This window comes from Triticum urartu, chromosome 5A (genome assembly GCF_056163025.1).
Source record: "Triticum urartu cultivar PI428250 chromosome 5A, HENAU_Tu73, whole genome shotgun sequence".
NCBI lineage: Eukaryota > Viridiplantae > Streptophyta > Magnoliopsida > Poales > Poaceae > Triticum > Triticum urartu.
Window position 1 is genome coordinate 637057478 of NC_141877.1, and position 21199 is coordinate 637078676.

General features: G+C 46.3%; 2 protein-coding genes across 2 annotated transcripts; both read left to right on the forward strand.

The window, feature by feature from the left end:
- The first annotated feature begins 4571 nt into the window (after positions 1–4571).
- Positions 4572–6288, forward strand: LOC125511286 (cell growth defect protein). The gene is made up of 3 exons (XM_048676615.2): positions 4572–4759; positions 5182–5352; positions 5824–6288. Exons 1-3 carry the CDS (start codon positions 4670–4672, stop codon positions 5905–5907), a joined length of 345 nt encoding a protein of 114 aa, XP_048532572.1. The 5' UTR covers positions 4572–4669; the 3' UTR covers positions 5908–6288.
- Positions 6289–10656: 4368 nt separating this feature from the next.
- Positions 10657–11522, forward strand: LOC125511287 (uncharacterized). The gene has a single exon (XM_048676616.2). It carries the CDS (start codon positions 10829–10831, stop codon positions 11174–11176), a length of 348 nt encoding a protein of 115 aa, XP_048532573.1. The 5' UTR covers positions 10657–10828; the 3' UTR covers positions 11177–11522.
- The last annotated feature ends 9677 nt before the right edge of the window (positions 11523–21199 follow it).

Below are 21199 nucleotides of genomic sequence, written 5' to 3' on the forward strand. Positions count from 1 at the left end.
TATGATGCAACCGGAAGGTTTTGTCGATCCAAAGGGAGCTAACAAAATGTGCAACTCCAGTGATCCATTTATGGACTGGTGCAAGCCTCTCGGAGTTGGAATAAACGCTTTGATAGTGTGATCAAAGCATTTGGTTTTGTATAGACTTTTGGAGAAGCCTGTATTTACAAGAAAGTGAGTGGGAGCTCTGTAGCATTTCTGATATTATATGTGGATGACATATTGCTGATTGGAAATGATATAGAATTTTTGGATAGCATAAAGGGATACTTGAATAAGAGTTTTTCAATGAAAGACCTCGATGAAGCTGCTTACATATTGGGCATTAAGATCTATAGAGATAGATCAAGACGCTTAATTGGACTTTCACAAAGCACATACCTTGACAAAGTTTTGAAGAAGTTCAAAATGGATCAAGCAAAGAAAGGGTTCTTGCATGTGTTACAAGGTGTGAAGTTGAGTAAGACTCAATGTCCGACCACCGCAGAAGATAGAGAGAAAATGAAAGATGTTCCCTATGCTTCAGCCATAGGCTCTATCATGTATGCAATGCTGTGTGCCTTGCTATAAGTCTAGCAGGGAGGTACCAAAGGAATCCAGGAGTGGATCACTGGACAGCGGTCAAGAACATCCTGAAGTACCTGAAAAGGACTAAGGATATGTTTCTCGTATATGGAGGTAACAAAGAGCTCATCGTAAATGGTTACGTAGATGCAAGCTTTGACACTGATCCGGACGATTCTAAATCGCAAACCGGATACGTGTTTATATTGAACGGTGGAGCTGTCAGTTGGTGCAGTTCTAAACAAAGCGTCGTGGCGGGATCTACATATGAAGCGGAGTACATAGCTGCTTCGGAAGCAGCAAATGAAGGAGTCTGGATGAAGGAGTTCATATCCGATCTAGGTGTCATACCTAGTGCATCGGGTCCAATAAAAATATTTTGTGACAATACTGGTGCAATTGCCTTGGCGAAGGAATCCAGATTTCACAAGAGAACCAAGCACATCAAGAGACGCTTCAATTCCATTTGGGATTTAGTCCAAGTGGGAGACATAGAAATTTGCAAGATACATACGGATCTGAATGTTGCAGACCCGCTGACTAAGCATCTTCCACGAGCAAAACATGATCAGCACCAAGGCTCCATGGGTGTTAGAATCATTACTGTGTAATCTAGATTATTGACTCTAGTGCAAGTGGGAGACTGAAGGAAATATGCCCTAGAGGCAATAATAAAGTTATTATTTATTTCCTTATATCATGATAAATGTTTATTATTCATGCTAGGATTGTATTAATCGGAAACATAATACATGTGTGAATACATAGACAAACAGAGTGTCACTAGTATGCCTCTACTTGACTAGATCGTTGATCAAAGATGGTTATGTTTCCTAACCACAGACATGAGTTGTCATTTGATTAACGGGATCACATCATTAGGAGAATGATGTGATTGACTTGACCCATTCCGTTAGCTTAGCACTTGATCGTTTAGTTTGTTGCTATTTCTTTCTTCATAACTTATACATGTTCCTATGACTATGAGATTATGCAACTCCCGTTTACCGGAGGAACACTTTGTGTGCTACCAAACGTCACAACGTAACTAGGTGATTATAAAGGTGCTCTACAGGTGTCTCCGAAGGTACTTGTTGGGTTGGCGTATTTCGAGATTAGGATTTGTCACTCTGATTGTCGGAGAGGTATCTTTGGGCCCTCTCGATAATGCACATCACATAAGCCTTGCAAGCATTGCAACTAATGAGTTAGTTGTGAGATGATGTATTATGGAACGAGTAAAGAGACTTGCTGGTAACGAGATTGAACTAGGTATTGGAATACCGACGATCGAAGCTCGGGCAAGTAACATACCGATGACAAAGGGAACAACGTATGTTGTTATGCGGTTTGACCGATAAATATCTTCGTAGAATATGTAGGAGCCAATATGAGCATCCAGGTTCCGCTATTGGTTATTGACCGGAGACGTGTCTCGGTCATGTCTACATAGTTCTCGAACCCATAGGGTCCGCACGCTTAAAGTTCGGTGACGATCGTAATTAGGGTTTTTGTGTTTTGATGTACCGAAGGTTGTTAGGAGTCCCGAATGTGATCACGGACATGACGAGGAGTCTCGAAATGGTCGAGACATAAATATTGATATATTGGAAGCCTATATTTGGATATCGGAATCGTTCCGGGTGAAATCGGGATTTTACCGGAGTACCGGGGGGTTACTGGAACCCCCCCCCCCTCGGGGGGGGGGGGGTTAATGGGCCTACATGGGCCCTAAGGGAGAAGAGGAGGGCCGGCCAGGGCAGGCCGCGCGCCCCCTCCCCCCTCTAGTCCGAATAGGACAAGGAAGGGGGGGCCTTTCCTCTTTCCCCCTTCCCCTTTCCTTCTCCAACAAGGCAAGAAGGGGGAGTCCTACTCCCCCAGGCGCACCCCTAGGGGCCGGCCGCACCTCCCCCTCTCTCCTTTATATACGGGGGCAAGGGGGCACCTCATGACACACACGTTGATCTTCGTGATCGTTCCTTAGCCGTGTGTGGTGCCCCCTTCCACCATATTCCACCTCGGTCATATCGTAGCAGTGCTTAGGCAAAGCCCTGCGTCGGTAGAACATCATCACCGTCATCACGCTGTCGTGCTGACGAAATTCTCCCTCAACACTCGGCTGGATCGGAGCTCGAGGGACGTCACCGAGTTGAACGTGTGCAGAACTCGAAGGTACCATACGTTCGGTACTTGGATCGGTCGGATCGGGCAGACGTACGATTACTTCCTCTACATTGTGTCAACGCTTCCGTTGCCGGTCTATGAGGGTACGTAGACTACACTCTCCCCTCTCGTTGCTATACATCACCATGATCTTGCGTGTGCGTAGGAATTTTTTTAAAATTACTACGTTCCCCAACAAGATGAATATCAAATGCCCGAAAGAAAAGGTGCATCATGTAATTAGCAATATGAAGATACATGGTACCTCCTCCATTTGTAAAATTTACAATGCTTTTCATTGTTATTTCTATATAAACAAAACATATAGCACTCTTGCAATCATATTGGACTTATTTGTCCGGTCATGCACTCTTTTGATCAAATGTATTATTTGGCGGCTCCAGCCTCTTCGATAAGAATCTAAAGAGGTAGGTGGAAATGCTCTAGCTGCCAACATTTTCAATGTTTGAACCAGTGAGTGTCCTTAATAGGTTTGTCATTGTAGAGAGAGAGAGTTATGTCGATGGGGATAAATAACTAAATGAGTCGGTAAATTTGCATGACTTATGGTTAGGTAGCGAGAGAAGTGCATATTTCAACCCTGAAATTTTGCCCTAATCTAATTTACAACCTCAAACTTCAATACCGTCTAAACTACAACCCTTAACTCTCAAAACCGGTCAGGATTCATCCCTTCTCTACCTCTCGACCAGTTTTGACCAAGTTGACCGGTTTTGACCCATTGACTGGGTGAACAGTGAATTAAAAAATCATTTTATATTTTTTCAACTGGTGCGGTAATTTAAAAAAATTACAATTTTTTAAGCTTCTTTGGATATTTGAGTAGCTCTCAGTAAAAAGACAAATATGGGGTATGTGAAACATTTAACTGTTCATGCATTGTTCGGGCTGGTTTTGTTTTTTTGGCTGAGAGCTACTCAAATGTCCGAACGCGATGAAAGTTGGCACGGGCCTCACACATTGACACATATTCCATGCAAAAAATATTCGAATTTCTTTGAATTTTTGGTATTTTTTGAATTTATTGTTCAGCCCAGTGAAAAAATCAAAATTATTTTTGAAATTACTATTGTTCCACTTATTAATTATTTTTGAATTTATTGTTAACCTTGTGGAAAAACAATTTTTTTCAACTTCATTTTTATTTTATTTTAATTTACAGTTCACTAGTCAACGGGTCAAAACCGGTCAACAGAGAAAGAAAGGTTGAATCCTGACCGGTTTTGAGAGTTGGGGGTTGTAGTTTAGACGGTATTGGAATTCGGGGTTGTAAATTAGACTAGGGCAAAAGTTCGGGGTTGAAATATGCACTTCTTTCTTAGGTAGCGTATGTCGTGAACTATTTTTCTTATTTTGCAGAAAAATGAATCTGTTTGCCTTCTTTTTTTGCGAGGAACTAATCTCTTTTGCACTTGTGATAAAAGATCCTCGTGTCCAATTAGCGTTGGTATGAATGTTTTTTTTTTTTGAACTTTTGGTAGGACTGCTCTATATCGCTAGTCTAGTGATAGATTTTTATTTTATTTTGAGAAAAGACTAGTGACAGATGCAAGATCTCATATTCCCTCTTGGAAGTCTTTGCATGTTTTCCGGGTGGGACATAGCGCACACTTTAAGCTGCCTTGGGGTTCTGCACATTTTTCCCTTTTTTTTTTGAGCAACTTACACATTCTTACTTTTTTTTGGAGGGTTACTTTTTTTTTTGAGAAAATTTGGAGGGTTACTTGCACATTCTTACTAGCGCTGTAAGAATGTGCAAAGCCCATGGCCCATGGCCCATGTAATTGCGGCGAGAAGGCCTGGTCGTCCATATGCACGTCCGGGCTGTGGCCGGCCTTCCCCTTCCGCGCATCGGCGACCACTTCGCTAGTTTGCTGCAGCGTGGGGAGTGGATCTCCGGCGAGAGCAAAGACTAGCTCCGATGGCGAGCCGAGGCGGATACGCCTGGGCCCTCGCGGCGGGCCTCAACGCCGCGCTCGCCGCCATCTCCGCCAAGTTCTTCGCGCCCATGGTACCGAACCAATCCTCTCTCCTTTCCCTCCGATCTGAACTTCTTCTCACCTTACCTGCAAGTCTGCAGCCCCCTTAATTTAGGTTGCTCCAGCCTCCCGGACGGTACATGAATCTCCGACATAGCTGTCCCGAGTTACCAGTTAGCGAATTCGATAGCGAGTGTGGGCCTGTGACCTTATAACTGGTAGAAGCAAGACTGAATTCAAGCTGAAATCGCGATTTATTTCATGGTGAAATTACTCCCTGTGTTGACTAGCATAACATGAAGGGTACAGTAGCTTGGGATCAGCACTTAAAGGGTTCAGTTTCTCCTAGATTGAGATCAGTGCTGCCTGCTTGAAATTTTTTGACAAAATTTCCCCTGCTTCGGAACACAGGGCTGACGATGACTGTCACTGACTGTGATCTTGCCTTCCTCAGTTGCTCAAATACGGAATGGTGATACTTTTCAACGTGACAATGTGGGGGTGCTACGTGAACAGCCTCAAAGCTTTGTCGTCCCTCCAGGCAACGGTCACCAACTTCGCCGCCAACTTCATCTCGTCAGGTCTTGCAGGGTATTTCCTGTTTCAGGAACCTCTGCCTTCTAAGGTACTTCCTCCGTTCAGAAATATAAGATGTTTTGGATATTTCAATATGGACTACATACAGACTGAAATGAGTGAACAAACACACTAAAGCTTGTCTATATTCATCCGATTCAGAAAAAAGTTAGAACATCTTATATTTGTGAACAGAGGGAGTACTATTTTAACAATTCTCCATTTTCCGTAATGGCAGTAGTGCATGTTAAGGAAGCCTTTAATTTTATTTCCATTGGTTTGTGATCTCCTTTAAAATCAGCAATTTCCTTAAACAACTCGCTTCTTGCTCAATTGGAGTGGACATTCCATAACATAAAGATGACCAATTTTTGCTATATCATTGAGTAGTTACTGCAGATGACATACATAGATGCTGCTAAATTTTGACAGATTTGATGACTTAATTTTGCTAATTTTTGGAATTATTTTTTCACTTAACTGCACTCAGCATTTTTAACTTGGAGCTATGTCCATACAGTGGTTTGCAGGTGCCAGTCTGATCATTCTTGGTGTGTTCATCCTCAGCAAATCAAGTATTGAGGAGAAAGTGAACTCTGATTGATTGGGAGTTGCTACCAGTCTGTTAGCTGGGACATAAATTTTGCGAGCTTATTCCTATATTTCCAGTGGCTGTGTGCTCGTCCTGATGCAATGCTAAGTATCCGAAAATAATGTGTGCATTTGGTCTCAGCTCATCCACTAACATGTACACTAGTACGGTTTAAGATACACCACCCAATTTGTAACGGTTTAAGATACGCCACCCAATTTGTAATTTGTAAGTAAGAAGTGAGCACATGATCTAAGAGTTGCTTGCTTTGGTTTCAACGGGAGGGCATTCAAACTGTTGTAGCATTATCGGTGGATCTTTTTTGTTCTTTGCATTTCTCCTGTTGTAAATTTGTGACATCACAGTTAAGTTGATTACTTACTATTTCTAGTTTGTCTATTGTCTCTGGTGCCATCTTCTGATACTGTGTAGGGTTTTCCATGATGAAACAATTCAAGTTTATGGTAGAAGCAGTCATCCATCCAGCATTTGCTAGGTATATCCTGATCAGCCCTAGCCATAGCCGGTATGAACAACAGTTTGATAGATATTCTGGATGCTATTTCAAATCTGGGAAAACTGCTGTTGGTACTGCTGTAACGATCATTAGCATTTCAGTTGCTGTGCCCTTTGTGTTAGCATGTGTCTTTAGCATTACAAGATCCCTTTCCACAGTGGCTCCTGAAGGACTGTTCATGTTGCTCCGGTACAAGAGTCATTCGTCAGGTGCACCATCGACAGCAGCTTTGCATTCACCATGCCTCCCTGAGACAGCAAAATATGTTTTCGTGTCAACATCTTGCGCATTTGTTTAGCCGTTCCATTCATCTACAGGAGAATGTGTTCCGCAGTTTGCTGATAGGTGAAGTTTCGTCATCAGTATGAGCGACAGCATCATATTGTCAGTGAGGAAGTTCATGTGTGGTCAAAATACCATGTTTCATGGCATTGGTCAAAATTGGCGCTTTTCTAAGTTTATTCAGCAACTTGCTTCCTGGTAAGAGTGGTAATATCAATATCATAATGAGTATTCATTGCTGACAGTAAAGATAAATTCAATGACTTGTTTTTGCTAATTTTTGTAGTGCTTATTCTGTATTGCCCTGGCTTTGGAGATAAATGTTACTGAATTTTTTGCTGGTTTAATTATTTAGTTTTGTGAGATTTTGGAAACTTTTTTTTTGTTTACTTCGCTGCACTCAGCTTTTTGACTTGGGAGCTTATTTCTTAGAAAATTTGAATTGGAAGCTTTATACATACAGTGGTTTGCAAGTGCCAGTCTGATCACTCTTGGTGTTTTTATCCTCAGCAAAGCAAGCGTTGAGAACAAACCGAACCCTGATTAGGTGGGAAATTTCTGGCACAGAGTGTTTGTTGTACCATAATCTATGTCAGCTTATAAGGGTGAACTCATCTGTGCTACTGATATGCCAAGATTTTGACCATTTGGTCAATACATTGTGCCAGTTATGTTTTGTACTTCTGCTCGTCTACTAACTGTGACTGATATACCCGCAAGGTGCCCCTGGAGGTGAGGCCCATCACATGTTTTGTAATTTGTAAGTATGAACAAGCGATCTAAGAATTGTTTGCTTTGATTTCAGGGGGAGGACGTTCAAACTGCTGTAGTACTATCTACGAGGGACGTTTCCCATGGTAAATTTGTGGCATCACAGTTAAGCTGGTCTCACTATTTCTTGTCATGAGTCTTGCTGGCGCTGCTACATCTGATGCTGTACAGTGTGTTCCCTGGTGAATAGTAGGGACGATAGAAGCAGCCACCCTTCCATCATAAGCGATTAAGCGCATGTCCTGTCAGTCCTCGCCCTAGATCGTCCATTGCCCATATGAACAGTTCGATAGGTACTCAGAATGCCATTTTAATGCAATAGGTAATGTTGGATTGAAATCCAACGGCTGCCCTCGTGTTCCCCCTCCAGCCCAGCCTGAGCTTCTACATTCTCCTTCTTCCTCCACCCTGACCCAACCACCTCCACGCCCCTAAGCATATGCCGCCGTCACTGTGGCCAGCGGGCACTGCTGTGGCGCCAGCCCTCGTGTCTCCATCACTCCCAGCCATCCCTCTAAACCGCGGCACCATCTCCGGTGCCGGCGACCCCATGGACCCTGCACTCAAACCTGCCAACACTCTGCCACTCCTCCGCCAGCGACGCTGCGTTGCCCCCGCTCTCCGGCAAGGTCCTGGGGAGCCCTCCCTGTGGACGCTTCAGCAGGCCTCGGCATTCCCTTGTCTGGCTCGAACGCTGGCCTTATACGTGCCACCCGGGATCGACCTAATGCAGATAAGAATGCTTTTTCGAAACTGAAAAACTGTTGTAGCCTTGTAGGTATGCTGTAACGATCACTAGCTTCTGAGTTGCTGTGCCCGATGTATTAGCCCTTGTCTTTAGCACCATTACAAGTGGCTCCTGAAGGACAGTTCATGTTCATCCGGTACGAGAATCCTTCGTCAGGTGCACCGTCGACAGGGGCATGGCCCTCCAGGAGACAGGCAAATATGCGTTTGGCATCAGCAACATCTTGCGTCTTCGATTAGCCGTTCCATTCCATTGTTCTACAGGAGAATATGTTCTGCAGTTTTCTTATAGGTGAACGGCCAACACCATCATTATCTCTGAGTCAAAATACCATGTTTTATGGTATCGGTCAAAATTGGCGCTTTTCTAAGTTTATTCAGCTTATTGGGCAACTTGCTTCTTGGTAAGAGTGGCAATATCCATAGCATTATGAGTATTCATTGTTGACAATAAAGATAAATCCAATGACGTACTTTTGCTAAATTTTGTAGTGCTGACTTTGAAGATAAATGTTGCTGATTGTTTTACTGGTTTAATTATTTAGTTTTGCGAGGTTTCAGAAACTTTTTGACTTGGGAGCTGTATCCATACAGTTGTTTGAGAGTGCCAGTCTGATCATTCTTGGTCTTTTTTTATTCTCGTCCAGCGTTGAGAACAAACTGAACTCTGATTAAGTGAGAAATTTTCTGCCACAGAGTGTTTGCTGTACCATAATCCATGTCAGCTTCTAAGTGAAAATTCGTCTGTGCTCATGCTATGGCAATATTTTTGAGCATAAGTTGATCATTTGGTCAATACATTGTGTCAATTATGTTTAAAATAACTTCAGCTCTGTAACTGATACACCTGCGTGGTGCTGCTGAAGGTGACATCATGCTCACCTTGTTAAATATGGTAAGTATGAACAAGCGCATGATCTAAGAATTCATTGCTTTATTTGACAAGGAGGGCATTCAAACTTGTCTAGTATTGTGTATATGAATGGCCTTTTTCATTTTTTCCATGGTTATTTTTTTTAAGGACATACATTAAGAAGAGCAATATATTCGTTTGGGAGGTACGTCCTGATCAACCAGTCCTGGCCACCTCCGTAGCCAATACGAACAACAGTTTGTTGATAGATACTGTACTCTGGATGCTATTTCAAATCTGTGGGAAACTGCTGTGGGTACTGCTGTAACGATCACCAGCTTGTAGTATCCGTAGCCGATGTCCTTAGCACCGTTACAAGATCCCTTTCGACGGTGGCTCCTGATCCCTGAAGGACGCTTCATGTTCATCCGGTACCCCTTCGTCGGGTGCGCCGTCGACAGGGGAACAGCCTCCAGTAGACTGCGGAGCAAGTGTCTGTTTGGTAGTACCAGGAGCACCTTGCGTGCTCGTTTAGCCATTTCATTCGTCCACACGAGAATGTGTTTTGCAGTTTTCTGATGGCTGAACGTTCGTTGTCAGTACGAGCGACAGCATCATTGTCGGTGAGGAAGTTTATGTGCGGTCGTGCTATCAGCCGGTGGATGTGACGATCAGCTTCTCTGTGAAGCAGCTGAGGACAAAATTACTCCGCGAGAGAGATAGAAAAAACTGTGAAGATGAGATTTCAGACGGTGATGGCAATCAAGGTGCGGATGCTGGCTTCAGCGTGAAGCATGTGCGAGTATCGATCTTGCCTGAAACTGGACACCGGTCGAGTCCCAGGGATAGGAGTTTGTTGCAGCCAGAATCGTGGGAAAGGAGGCGTGGAGAGGAGCACATGCGTCTCATTTGAGCAGCCTTTTGGGACGGCGGCAGCGGCATGGATCGCCACTTATGTTGACTTGCACAGTGCGGCGCGTTCCTGAAGAAAATATTCCCATGACAAACGGGGGTAGGCCCGGCCCGACCCGGCTGGGATTCTCGGCCGATAGGACAGAGCCGGCCAACTTTGATTCCGAGGCGACGCCATGGTTTTTGTTTTGTTTGATGATGAGGATCGCGATCGGGAATACTGACGGTACTGCCGGATGATGGATGCGATGCGAAATCCACAGACGCACGAGCACACGCCCGCGTGAATTAACCAGACACGGACGGACCTTGTCTTGCACACCACCCTCATCATGGTGTTGTGTGGGACGCATCCGACACGGTACGACAAGCGTCCGTCCCGGCCCAGCCCTGCTTCATGGCGCCGGCCCGCCGGACACCTGGCCTGGCTGGACCGACGACCGGACAAACCAAGGTCATCGTCGTCGTCGCCGCCGCCTCTGGTCCTAGGGAAGCAAGCAACACGGCAGAGTTATTAGCCGGAAACAGCGGGCGCCGAGCTTTCGCTTCGGCGAGCTGGAGCGTGTGATCAAGGCCCGGGCAGCTGGCGAGCATGCGACGGGCTCGGGTTAATTCCGACGTGGAGAGCAGTAAATAAATACAAGGCGTCGTGAAAGAGAAGGAAACGGGCGCCTTTCCGGCCCTCGGAGTCGCCATCACCAGATAACCCCGGCTGGGCCTCGGCCGCCCACTTCCCCCCTCCCCCGCCCGCGCCGCGCCAGTATATTCACTCGCCGCGCTCTCCTTCCTCCGCCCCCCAACGCACGCGCGCGCATAGGAGGAGCAGACCAGCTGGCCGCGCCTCGATCGCAATGGCGCCGGAGCAAGGGTCGCGTGGCGCCAAGGCCGACGCGGCGGCCATGGAGACGGCGGGCCGAGGAGGAGGAGGGCGGCCGTCGTCGGGGGCGGAGGCGGGGTGGGCGTGGTCGTGGGCGTGCTGCGCCGTGGCGGCGGGCGTGGCGGCGGTGGGGCTGGCGGGGGCCGGGGTGCTGGTGTGGTGGGCGGTGGCGTTCCACCCGGCGCGGGAGCAGCTCTGGATGGTGCCCGTCGGCCTCGTCCTCCTCGGCACCCCGCTCGTCGCCTGGCTCTCCCTCTTCGCCTCCGGCGCGTGCCGCCGCCTCGGGACCAGCCACCACCACCCGCCTCCGGCCGAGCGATGAGAGTGAGACACACACGATCCCATCTCGGCAGCTCCGCGAGCACGCATCGATCAGTGTTTCTTCCGGTCCCGATTCTTGATCCTGGCTGTGAATTACATCTTCTTTCGTTTCTCTCGGTCGCACTAGCAGCGGCAGCCGTGTTAGCATAGCTTCTAGTACTCTGTTGTTGGTGTTTCTTGTCGTTTAAGATGATCGGAATGTAAGCAGCAGTTGCCGCTACCTCAGTGCCGATGAGTATTATTTGGCTGGTAGGCCCGCAGATTAGTTGGATAAGTATCGTACTCCTACGTACGTGCAATTTTTGTGTACAAAGAAAAGGGTTTCCGTAGCCCCGCAGATTATTCTACTCCGAGGCATACGTGGTAAATTCTCCTTCTCACAGACTGAGTGAGTGGCTGACAGTGATTCGATCGGCAGTCAGACAGTCCACTCAGGCTCAGAGGTTTTTTTTTGAAACACTCAGGCTCAGTTATGACTGACACGGTGCTAAATATATACTGAAGTGTACAGTGCAAGATTCGATTCTGAAGTATTTTTAGGTTAGCCTGCATTCCCTAACCCGTGCTACAGCTACCCCAGAACGCCACGGCCGGGAAAGAAGCTGGTAGTATTATTTTTACTGGCCATTAAGCCATAGATCATGGCTTAATGACGATCGAGCTCCCCCATGTACGCATGTGGCATGCAATCCGTCTTCCAGAAGGAGCCTCCCCCATGTACTGCATGCAGTGGAGATTTTGCGGACGCAGTGAAGGCCTGATGGCAACTGTTGTACCGTCGGCTTCAACCATGCACGGCCTGGGCTCCGGCGTCAGTGAGAGATGGACTTGGAGAAGTCGTGCGTGGCTCATTGTCCGACGCCAATGTCAGTCGGTACGCGTGAGCAAGTGTGTGCGTGTTGCGTGGGTGCATGGGCGGGTGACGTGCGGTCGTGGGAGAAAAGTGGCGCATGTCTCGTGCTGTCAACGTAGCGTACGCGCCTCTCTGGTCGAAAACGAGAGGACCGGAGATGAGAGGAGAAGAGGAGTAGCTTTTGCGAGGCTCACGTCCATGGGACGCTTCTCTTGGTGCTGCAAACGGACAAACCTGCAAGAATCTGGCCGCGATCGGAGAATCGCTGCGCCGTGACTGCCGCGCCGCTGCTTTTATGTAAGTACGTACGTGTTTTTCGAGCAGATACGCTGCTGGATCCTCGCCCGCCCACGTGTGCGCCGAGCGCAGGCGACTGCCGCGCGAGAGAGTTGTTTGACCGTCCAGGTTTCAGTTTTCGCCTTCCTTAATTTCTTCTTTTTAAAGTGGCACGGACGTAAGTACGATTTTATGATGAAAACTTGACTTGACAGTAGAACAACGTGAGCTTTCCGGTCAGAAAAGGCAGAGCAATTCGCTAATGCACCGGTAACCACGAATTTTATTAGTTAAGCATCAACGGGCTCTCCATCTGACTCGTGGATTTGCGTCCCTTTCCCTGCCAAGCATGCATGCATGCATCTTCCATGGCGTGTTGCCTGCACTGCCCCTACAGCTGCAGGAGCAACGACATGGAGATGCCCGACGGGCAATAGAGTGCAATTAACCAGCGGTGGCAAGCTAGCTAGCGGCGAAACTTGCGAGTTCCGATGCCTGGCTAGCACAGCCATAGCCGCCTAGCTACTACTGCATGCCAACGGAAACCGGTCCGGTCCGGCGGCGTCGAGTCCCGATATATGCGATGATGCCGCTGCGGTCACGGGCGCGGGTACCGGGCGCGCGCGCCCCCGGGGCCGGCGCCACTCGGTGCAGCGTCGACCCGGAAAGCGGCCATGTGGTGTGGTGTGCTGACATGACATGGCGGCCTACCTAGCCAGCCGGAGTACGTAGCAAAGTAATAATCCGGGACTAGCTTGCAAGCTGCAACTTGCGTGACCCGACGAAAGGGATCGATTTCCTCTCGTTGAATTGATTCCCTTTCTCTTTCGATGTGTCCATGATTGGATCGAGGCAGCGTTGACCTCTTGCACGAGCGATATCCGAGTGAAAGCACCGCTCAACCAGTTTAGATTCTGCGGGATTGAAATATCAGTCATTCGATTGAAATATCACGTTCATTCGATTTTTATAGGATTGAGCATGTTTGCTAGCATCAAGAAAAACGAAAAGGTTCTTTTTTTCAAATGGTTCGAGTGGATATTATATTTTTTCCCAAAAGGTTCCACCTTTTTTTGAAAAAAATCTATCTATTTATTCTCAATCATAGCAGTACAAAGAACACATGAAATAGCGAACCTTGGATGGATAGAGAGACAGTGATATCCCCGGCTCAGCAGGGTTCAAATCCTGGAGCTCGCATTATTTATGGATTTATTTAAAGATTTCCGTGATGCGCTTTCAGTGGGAGGAGACATTTCCGTCGGCGACGAGACGTCTATGATAACTTCGTAAATCTGAATAATAAACATTTATCATGATATAAGGAAATATAAAATAACAACTTTATTATTGCCTTTAGGGCATATTTGCTTCAGTCTTCCACTTGCACAAGAGGCAATAATCTAGTTCACATCGCCATGTGATTTAACACCAATAGTTCACATCTTTATGTGATTAATACCCATAGTTCACATCGTCATGTGACCAACACCTAAAGTGTTTACTAGAGTCAATAATCTAGTTCACATCGCTATGTGATTAACACCCAAAGAGTATTAAGGTGTGATCATGTTTTGCTTGTGAGAAAAGTTTAGTCAACGGGTCTGCCACATTCAGATCTATATGTATTTTGTAAATTTCTATGTCTACAATACTCTGTATGGAGCTACTCTACCTAATTGCTCCCACTTTCAATATGTATCTAGATCGAGACTCAGAGTCATCTGAATCGGTGTTTAAAGCTTGCATCGACGTAACCCTTTATGACGAACTCTTTATCACCTCCATAACCGAGAAACATTTCCTTAGTCATCTTAGGTAACTAAGGGTAATTTTGGCCGTTGTCCAGTGATCTACTCCTGGATCACCATTGTACCCCCTTGCCAAACTCATGGCAAGACACACAACATGTCTGGTACACAGTATGGCATACTTTATAGAACCTATAATTGAGGCATAGAAAATGACTTTCATTCTCTCTATATATTCTGCCGTGGTCGGGTTTTTAGTCTTACTCAACTTCACACCTTGTAACACAGGCAAGAACCCTTTCTTTGACTGATCCATTTTGAACTTCTTCAAAACTTTATCAAGGTATGTGCTTTGTGAAAGTCCAATTAAGCGCCTTGATCTATCTCTATAGATCTTGATGCCCAATATATAAGCAGCTTCACCGAGGTCTTTCATTGAAAAACTCTTATTCAATTGTCCTTTTATGCTATCCAGAAATATCATTTCCAATCAACAATATGCCATCCGCATATAATATTAGAAATGCAACAGAGCTCCCACTCACTTTCTTGTAAATGCAGACTTCTCCGAAAGTCTGTATAAAACCATATGCTTTGATCAGACTATCAAAGCGTATATTCCAACTTCAAGATGCATGCAGCAGTCCATAAATGGATCGCCGGAGCTTGCACACTTTGTTAGCACTTTTAGGATCAACAAAACCTTCTGGTTGCATCATATACAACTTTTCTTTGAGAAATCCATTAAGGAATGCAGTTTTGACATCCATTTGCCAGATTTCATAATCATAAAATGCGGGAATTGCTAACATGGTTCGGACAGACTTAAACATCGCTACGAGTGAGAAAGTCTCATCGTAGTCAACTCCTTGAACTTGTCGAAAACCTTTTGCAACAAGTCGATCTTTGTAGACAGTAACATTACCATCAGCGCCGGTCTTTTTCTTGAAGATCCATTTATTCTCTATGACTTGCCGATCATCGGGCAAGTCAACCAAAGTCCATACTTGTTGGGGAACGTAGCATGCAATTTCAAAAAAATTCCTACGATCACGCAAGATCTATCTAGTAGATGCATAGCAACGAGGGTGAGAGTGTGTCCACGTACCCTCGTAGACCGAAAGCGAAAGCGTTAGGTTAACGCGGTTGATGTAGTCGAACGTCTTCGCGATCCAACCGATCAAGTACCGAACATACGGCACCTCCGAGTTCTGCACATGTTCAGCTCGATGATGTCCCTCGAATTCTTGATCCAGCAAAGTTTTGAGGGAGAGTTTCGTCAGCACGATGGCGTGGTGACGGTGATGGTGAAGTGATCCGCGTAGGGCTTCGCCTAAGCACTACGTGAATATGACCGGAGGCGTAAACAGTGGAGGGGGCGCCACACACGGCTAACAATGTTTGTTTTGTGTTCTAGGCGCCCCCTCCCCATATATATATAGGTGGGAGGGGGAGGGAGACAGCCATGGGGCGTCCCAGGTAGAAGGAATCCTACTTGGGGCCTCCTCCAATTTGGCCTCCCCCTTTCCTTTTCTCCGGAAGGGGAAAGGACAGAGGGGAGAGGGGAAAGGAAGGGGGAATCCTATTCTCTCTATTTCCTTTCATCCTCCCCTTTTTATTTCTCCACTTAGGCCAGCTCATATGGGGGCGCACCAGCCCACTATGGGCTAGTCTGTCCCGCCCTTGGCCCAATAAGGCCAATATCTTTGCCGGGGGGGAGGGGGTGCCCGGAACCCTTTCCGGTGACCCGATACGTACCCGGTACCCCTGGAACACTTCCGGTATCCAAATACTATCGTCCTATATATGAATCTTTATCTCTCAACCACTTCGAGACTCCTCGTCATGTCCGTGATTTCATCCGGGACACCGAACAACATTCGGTCACCAAATCACATAACTCATATAATACAAATCGTCATCGAACGTTAAGCGTGCGAAACCTACGGGTTCGAGAACTATGTAGACATGACCGAGACACCTCTCCGATCAATAACCAGTAGCGGAACCTAGATGCTCATATTGGTTCCCACATATTCTATGAAGATCTTTATCGGTCAAACCGTTATGACAACATACGTTATTCCATTTTTCATCGGTATGTTACTTGCCCGAGATTCGATCGTCAGTATCTCCATACCTAGTTCAATCTCGTTATAGGCAAGTCTCTTTACTCGTTCCGTAATGCATTGATACGTCTCCAACGTATCTATAATTTTTGATTGCTCCATGCTATTATATTTTCTATTTTGGATGTTAATGGGCTTATTTTTACACTTTTATAGTATTTTTGGGACTAACCTATTAACCGGAGGCCCAGCCCAAATTGCTGTTTTTTTGCCTATTTCAGTGTTTCATAGAAAAGGAATATCAAATGGAGTGCAAACGGAATGAAACCTTCGGGAACGTGATTTTTGGAACAAAAGTGATCCAGAGGACTTGGAGTGGACGTCAAGAAATGAACGAGGCGGCCACGAGGCTGTTGGAAATATGCCCTAGAGGATAAAATGGTTATTATTATATTTCCTTGTTCATGATAATTGTCTATTGTTCATGCTATAATTGTGTTATCCAGAAATCGTAATACATGTGTGAATACATAGACCACAACACGTCCCTAGTGAGCCTCTAGTTGACTAGCTCGTTGATCAAAAGATAGTCATGGTTTCCTGACTATGGACATTAGATGTCATTGATAACGGGATCACATCATTAGGATAATGATGTGATGGACAAGACCCAATCCTAAGCATAGCTCAAAGATCGTGTAGTTCGTTTGCTAGAGCTTTTCCGAATGTCAAGTATCATTTCCTTAGACCATGAGATTGTGCAACTCCCGGATACCGTAGGATTGCTTTGGGTGTGCCAAACGTCACAACGTAACTGGGTGACTATAAAGGTGCACTACGGGTATCTCCGAAAGTGTCTGTTGGGTAGGCACGAATCGAGACTGGGATTTGTCACTCCGTATGACGGAGAGGTATCTCTGGGCCCACTCGGTAATGCATCATCATAATGAGCTCAATGTGACCAAGTGGTTGATCACGGGATCATGCATTACGGTACGAGTAAAGTGACTTGCTGGTAACGAGATTGAACGAGGTATTGGGATACCGACGATCGAGTCTCGGACGAGTAACGTACCGATTGACAAAGGGAATTGTATACGGGATTGATTGAATCCACGACATCATGGTTCATCCGATGAGATCATCGAGGAGGATGTGGGAGCCAACATGGGTATCCAGATCCCGCTGTTGGTTATTGACCGGAGAGTCGTCTCGGTCATGTCTGCGTGTCTCCCGAACCCGTAGGGTCTACACACTTAAGGTTCGGTGACGCTAGGGTTGTAGAGATATTAGTATGCGGTAACCCGAAAGTTGTTCGGAGTCCCGGATGAGATCCCGGACGTCACAAGGAGTTCCGGAATGGTCCGGAGGTGAAGAATTATATATAGGAAGTCCAGTTTCGGCCATCGGGAAAGTTTCAGGGGTCACCGGTATTGAACCGGGACCACCGGAAGGGTCCCGGGGGTCCACCGGGTGGGGCCACCTGTCCCGGAGGGCCCCATGGACTGAAGTTGGGAAGGGAACCAGCCCCTGGTGGGCTGGTGCGCTCCCCTTGGGCCTCCCCCTGCGCCTAGGGTTGGAAACCCTAGGGGTGGGGGCGCCCCACTTGGCTTGTGGGGCAAGCCACCCCCCTTGGCCGCCCCCCCCTTGAGATCCAATCTCTAGGGCCGGCGCCCCCCTAGGGGCCCTATATATAGTGGGGGAGGGAGGGCAGCCGTACCCTATCCCCTGGTGCCTCCCTCTCCCTCCCGTGACACCTCTCCATCTCGCTGAGCTTGGCGAAGCCCTGCCGAGATCACCGTTGCTTCCACCACCACGCCGTCGTGCTGCTGGATCTCCATCAACCTCTCCTTCCCCCTTGCTGGATCAAGAAGGAGGAGACGTCTTCCCAACCGTATGTGTGTTGAACGCGGAGGTGCCGTCCGTTCGGCGCTAGGTCATCGGTGATTTGGATCACAACGAGTACGACTCCATCAACCCCATTCTCTTGAACGCTTCCGCGCGTGATCTACAAGGGTATGTAGATGCACTCCCCTTTCCCTTGTTGCTAGATAACTCCATAGATTGATCTTGGTGATGCGTAGAAAATTTTAAATTCTGCTACGTTCTCCCACAGTGGCATCATGGGCTAGGTCTATGCGTAGTTTCTATGCACGAGTAGAACACAAAGCAGTTATGGGCGTGGATATTGTCAATTTACTTGTCGTTAGTAGTCTTATCTTGATTCGGCGGCATCGTGGGATGAAGCGGCCCGGACCGACCTTACACGTACGCTTACGTGAGACTGGTTCCACCGAATGACATGCACTAGTTGTATAAGGTGGCTAGCGAGTGTCTGTCTCTCCCACTTTAGTCGGATCGGATTCGATGAAAAGGGTCCTTATGAAGGTTAAATAGAAATTGGCATATCACGTTGTGGTTTTGGCGTAGGTAAGAAACGTTCTTGCTAGAAACCTTTAGCAGCCACGTAAAAACTTGCAACAACAATTAGAGGACGTCTAACTTGTTTTTGCAGCATGTGCCATGTGATGTGATATGGCCAAAAGGATGTGATGAATGATATATGTGATGTATGAGATTGATCATGTTCTTGTAATAGGAATCACGACTTGCATATCGATGAGTATGACAACTGGCAGGAGCCATAGGAGTTGTCTTAATTTATTTATGACCTGCGTGTCAACATAAACGTCATGTAATTACTTTACTTTATTGCTAAACCATTAGCTATAGTAGTAGAAGTAATAGATGACGAGACAACTTCATGAAGACACGAGGATGGAGATCATGGTGTCATGCCGGTGACGATGATCATGGCGTCCCGAAGATGGAGATCAAAAGGAGCAAATGATATTGGCCATATCATGTCACTATTTGATTGCATGTGATGTTTATCATGTTTTACATCTTATTTGCTTAGAACGACGGTAGCTTAAATAAGATGATCCCTCGTAATAATTTCAAGAAAGTGTTCCCCCTAACTGTGCACCGTTGCGAAGGTTCATTGTTTTGAAGCACCACATGATGATCGGGTGTGATAGATTCTAACGTTTGAATACAACGGGTGTAAGCCAGATTTACACACGCAATACACTTAGGTTGACTTGACGAGCCTAGCATGTACAGACATGGCCTCGAAACACGGAAGACCGAAAGGTCGAGCATGAGTCGTATAGAAGATACGATCAACATGAAGATGTTCACCGATGTTGACTAGTCCATCTCACGAGATGATCGGACACGGCCTAGTTGACTCGGATCATGTTTCACTTAGATGACTAGAGGGATGTCTATCTGAGTGGGAGTTCATTGAATAATTTGATTAGATGAACTTAATTATCATGAACTTAGTCTAAAATCTTTACAATGTGTCTTGTAGATAAAATGGCCCACGCTAATGTTGCCCTCAACTTCAACGCGTTCCTAGAGAAAACCAAGCTGAAAGATGATGGCAGCAACTATACGGACTGGGTCCGGAACCTGAGGATCATCCTCATAGCTGCCAAGAAAGATTATGTCCTAGAAGCACCGCTAGGTGACGCACCCATCCCAGAGAACCAAGACGTTATGAACGCTTGGCAGTCACGTGCTGATGATTACTCCCTCGTTCAGTGCAGCATGCTTTACAGCTTAGAACCGGGGCTCCAAAAGCGATTTGAGCAACACGGAGCATATGAGATGTTCGAAGAGCTAAAAATGGTTTTCCAAGCTCATGCCCAGGTCGAGGGATATGAAGTCTCCGACAAGTTCTTCAGTTGTAAGATGGAGGAAAATAGTTCTGTCAGTGAACACATACTCAAAATGTCTGGGTTGCATAACCGCTTGACTCAGCTGGGAGTTAATCTCCCGGATGACGCGGTCATTGACAGAATCCTTCAGTCGCTTCCACCGAGCTACACGAGCTTTGTGATGAACTTCAATATGCAGGGGATGGAAAAGACCATTCCTGAAGTATATTCAATGCTGAAATCAGCGGAGGTGGAGATCAAAAAGGAACATCAAGTGTTGATGGTGAGTAAAACCACTAAGTTTAAGAAAGGCAAGGGTAAGAAGAACTTCAAGAAGGACGGCAAGGGGGTTGCCGCGCCCGGTAAGCAAGCTGCCGGGAAGAAGCCAAAGAATGGACCCAAGCCCGAGACTGAGTGTTTTTATTGCAAGGGAAGTGGTCACTGGAAGCGAAACTGCCCCAAATACTTAGCGGACAAGAAGGCCGGCAACACTAAAGGTATATGTGATATACATGTAATTGATGTGTACCTTACCAGTACTCGTAGTAGCTCCTGGGTATTTGATACCGGTGCGGTTGCTCACATTTGTAACTCAAAGCAGGAGCTGCGGAATAAGCAGAGACTGGCGAAGGACGAGGTGACGATGCGCGTCGGGAATGGTTCCAAGGTCGATGTGATCGCCGTCGGCACGCTACCTCTACATTTACCTACGGGATTAGTTTTAAACCTCAATAATTGTTATTTAGTGCCAGCTTTGAGCATGAACATTGTATCAGGATCTCGTTTAATTCGAGATGGCTACTCATTTAAATCCGAGAATAATGGTTGTTCTATTTATATGAGAGATATGTTTTATGGTCATGCCCCGCTGGTGAATGGTTTATTCTTAATGAATCTCAAGCGTAATGTTACACATATTCATAAGGTGAATACCAAAAGATGTAAGGTTGATAATGATAGTCCCACATACTTGTGGCACTGCCGCCTTGGTCACATAGGTGTCAAACGCATGAAGAAGCTCCATGCAGATGGACTTTTAGAGTCTCTTGATTACGAATCATTTGACACGTGCGAACCATGCCTCATGGGTAAAATGACAAAGACTCCGTTCTCAGGAACAATGGAGCGAGCAACCAACTTATTGGAAATCATACATACTGATGTGTGCAGTCCAATGAGTGTTGAGGCTCGCGGTGGCTATCATTATGTTCTCACCCTCACTGATGACTTGAGTAGATATGGGTATGTCTACTTAATGAAACACAAGTCTGAGACCTTTGAAAAGTTCAAGGAATTTCAGAGTGAGGTTGAGAATCAACGTGACAGGAAAATCAAGTTCTTGCAATC

Bases quoted from the DNA above. Each gene is read 5' to 3' on its own strand.
- LOC125511287 (XM_048676616.2), top strand. From the start codon at position 10,829: ATGGCGCCGGAGCAAGGGTCGCGTGGCGCCAAGGCCGACGCGGCGGCC.
- LOC125511286 (XM_048676615.2), top strand. From the start codon at position 4,670: ATGGCGAGCCGAGGCGGATACGCCTGGGCCCTCGCGGCGGGCCTCAAC. The intron at 4,760-5,181 runs GTACCGAACCAA...TGCCTTCCTCAG, and splicing joins CCAAGTTCTTCGCGCCCATG to TTGCTCAAATACGGAATGGT. The intron at 5,353-5,823 runs GTACTTCCTCCG...ATGTCCATACAG, and splicing joins AGGAACCTCTGCCTTCTAAG to TGGTTTGCAGGTGCCAGTCT.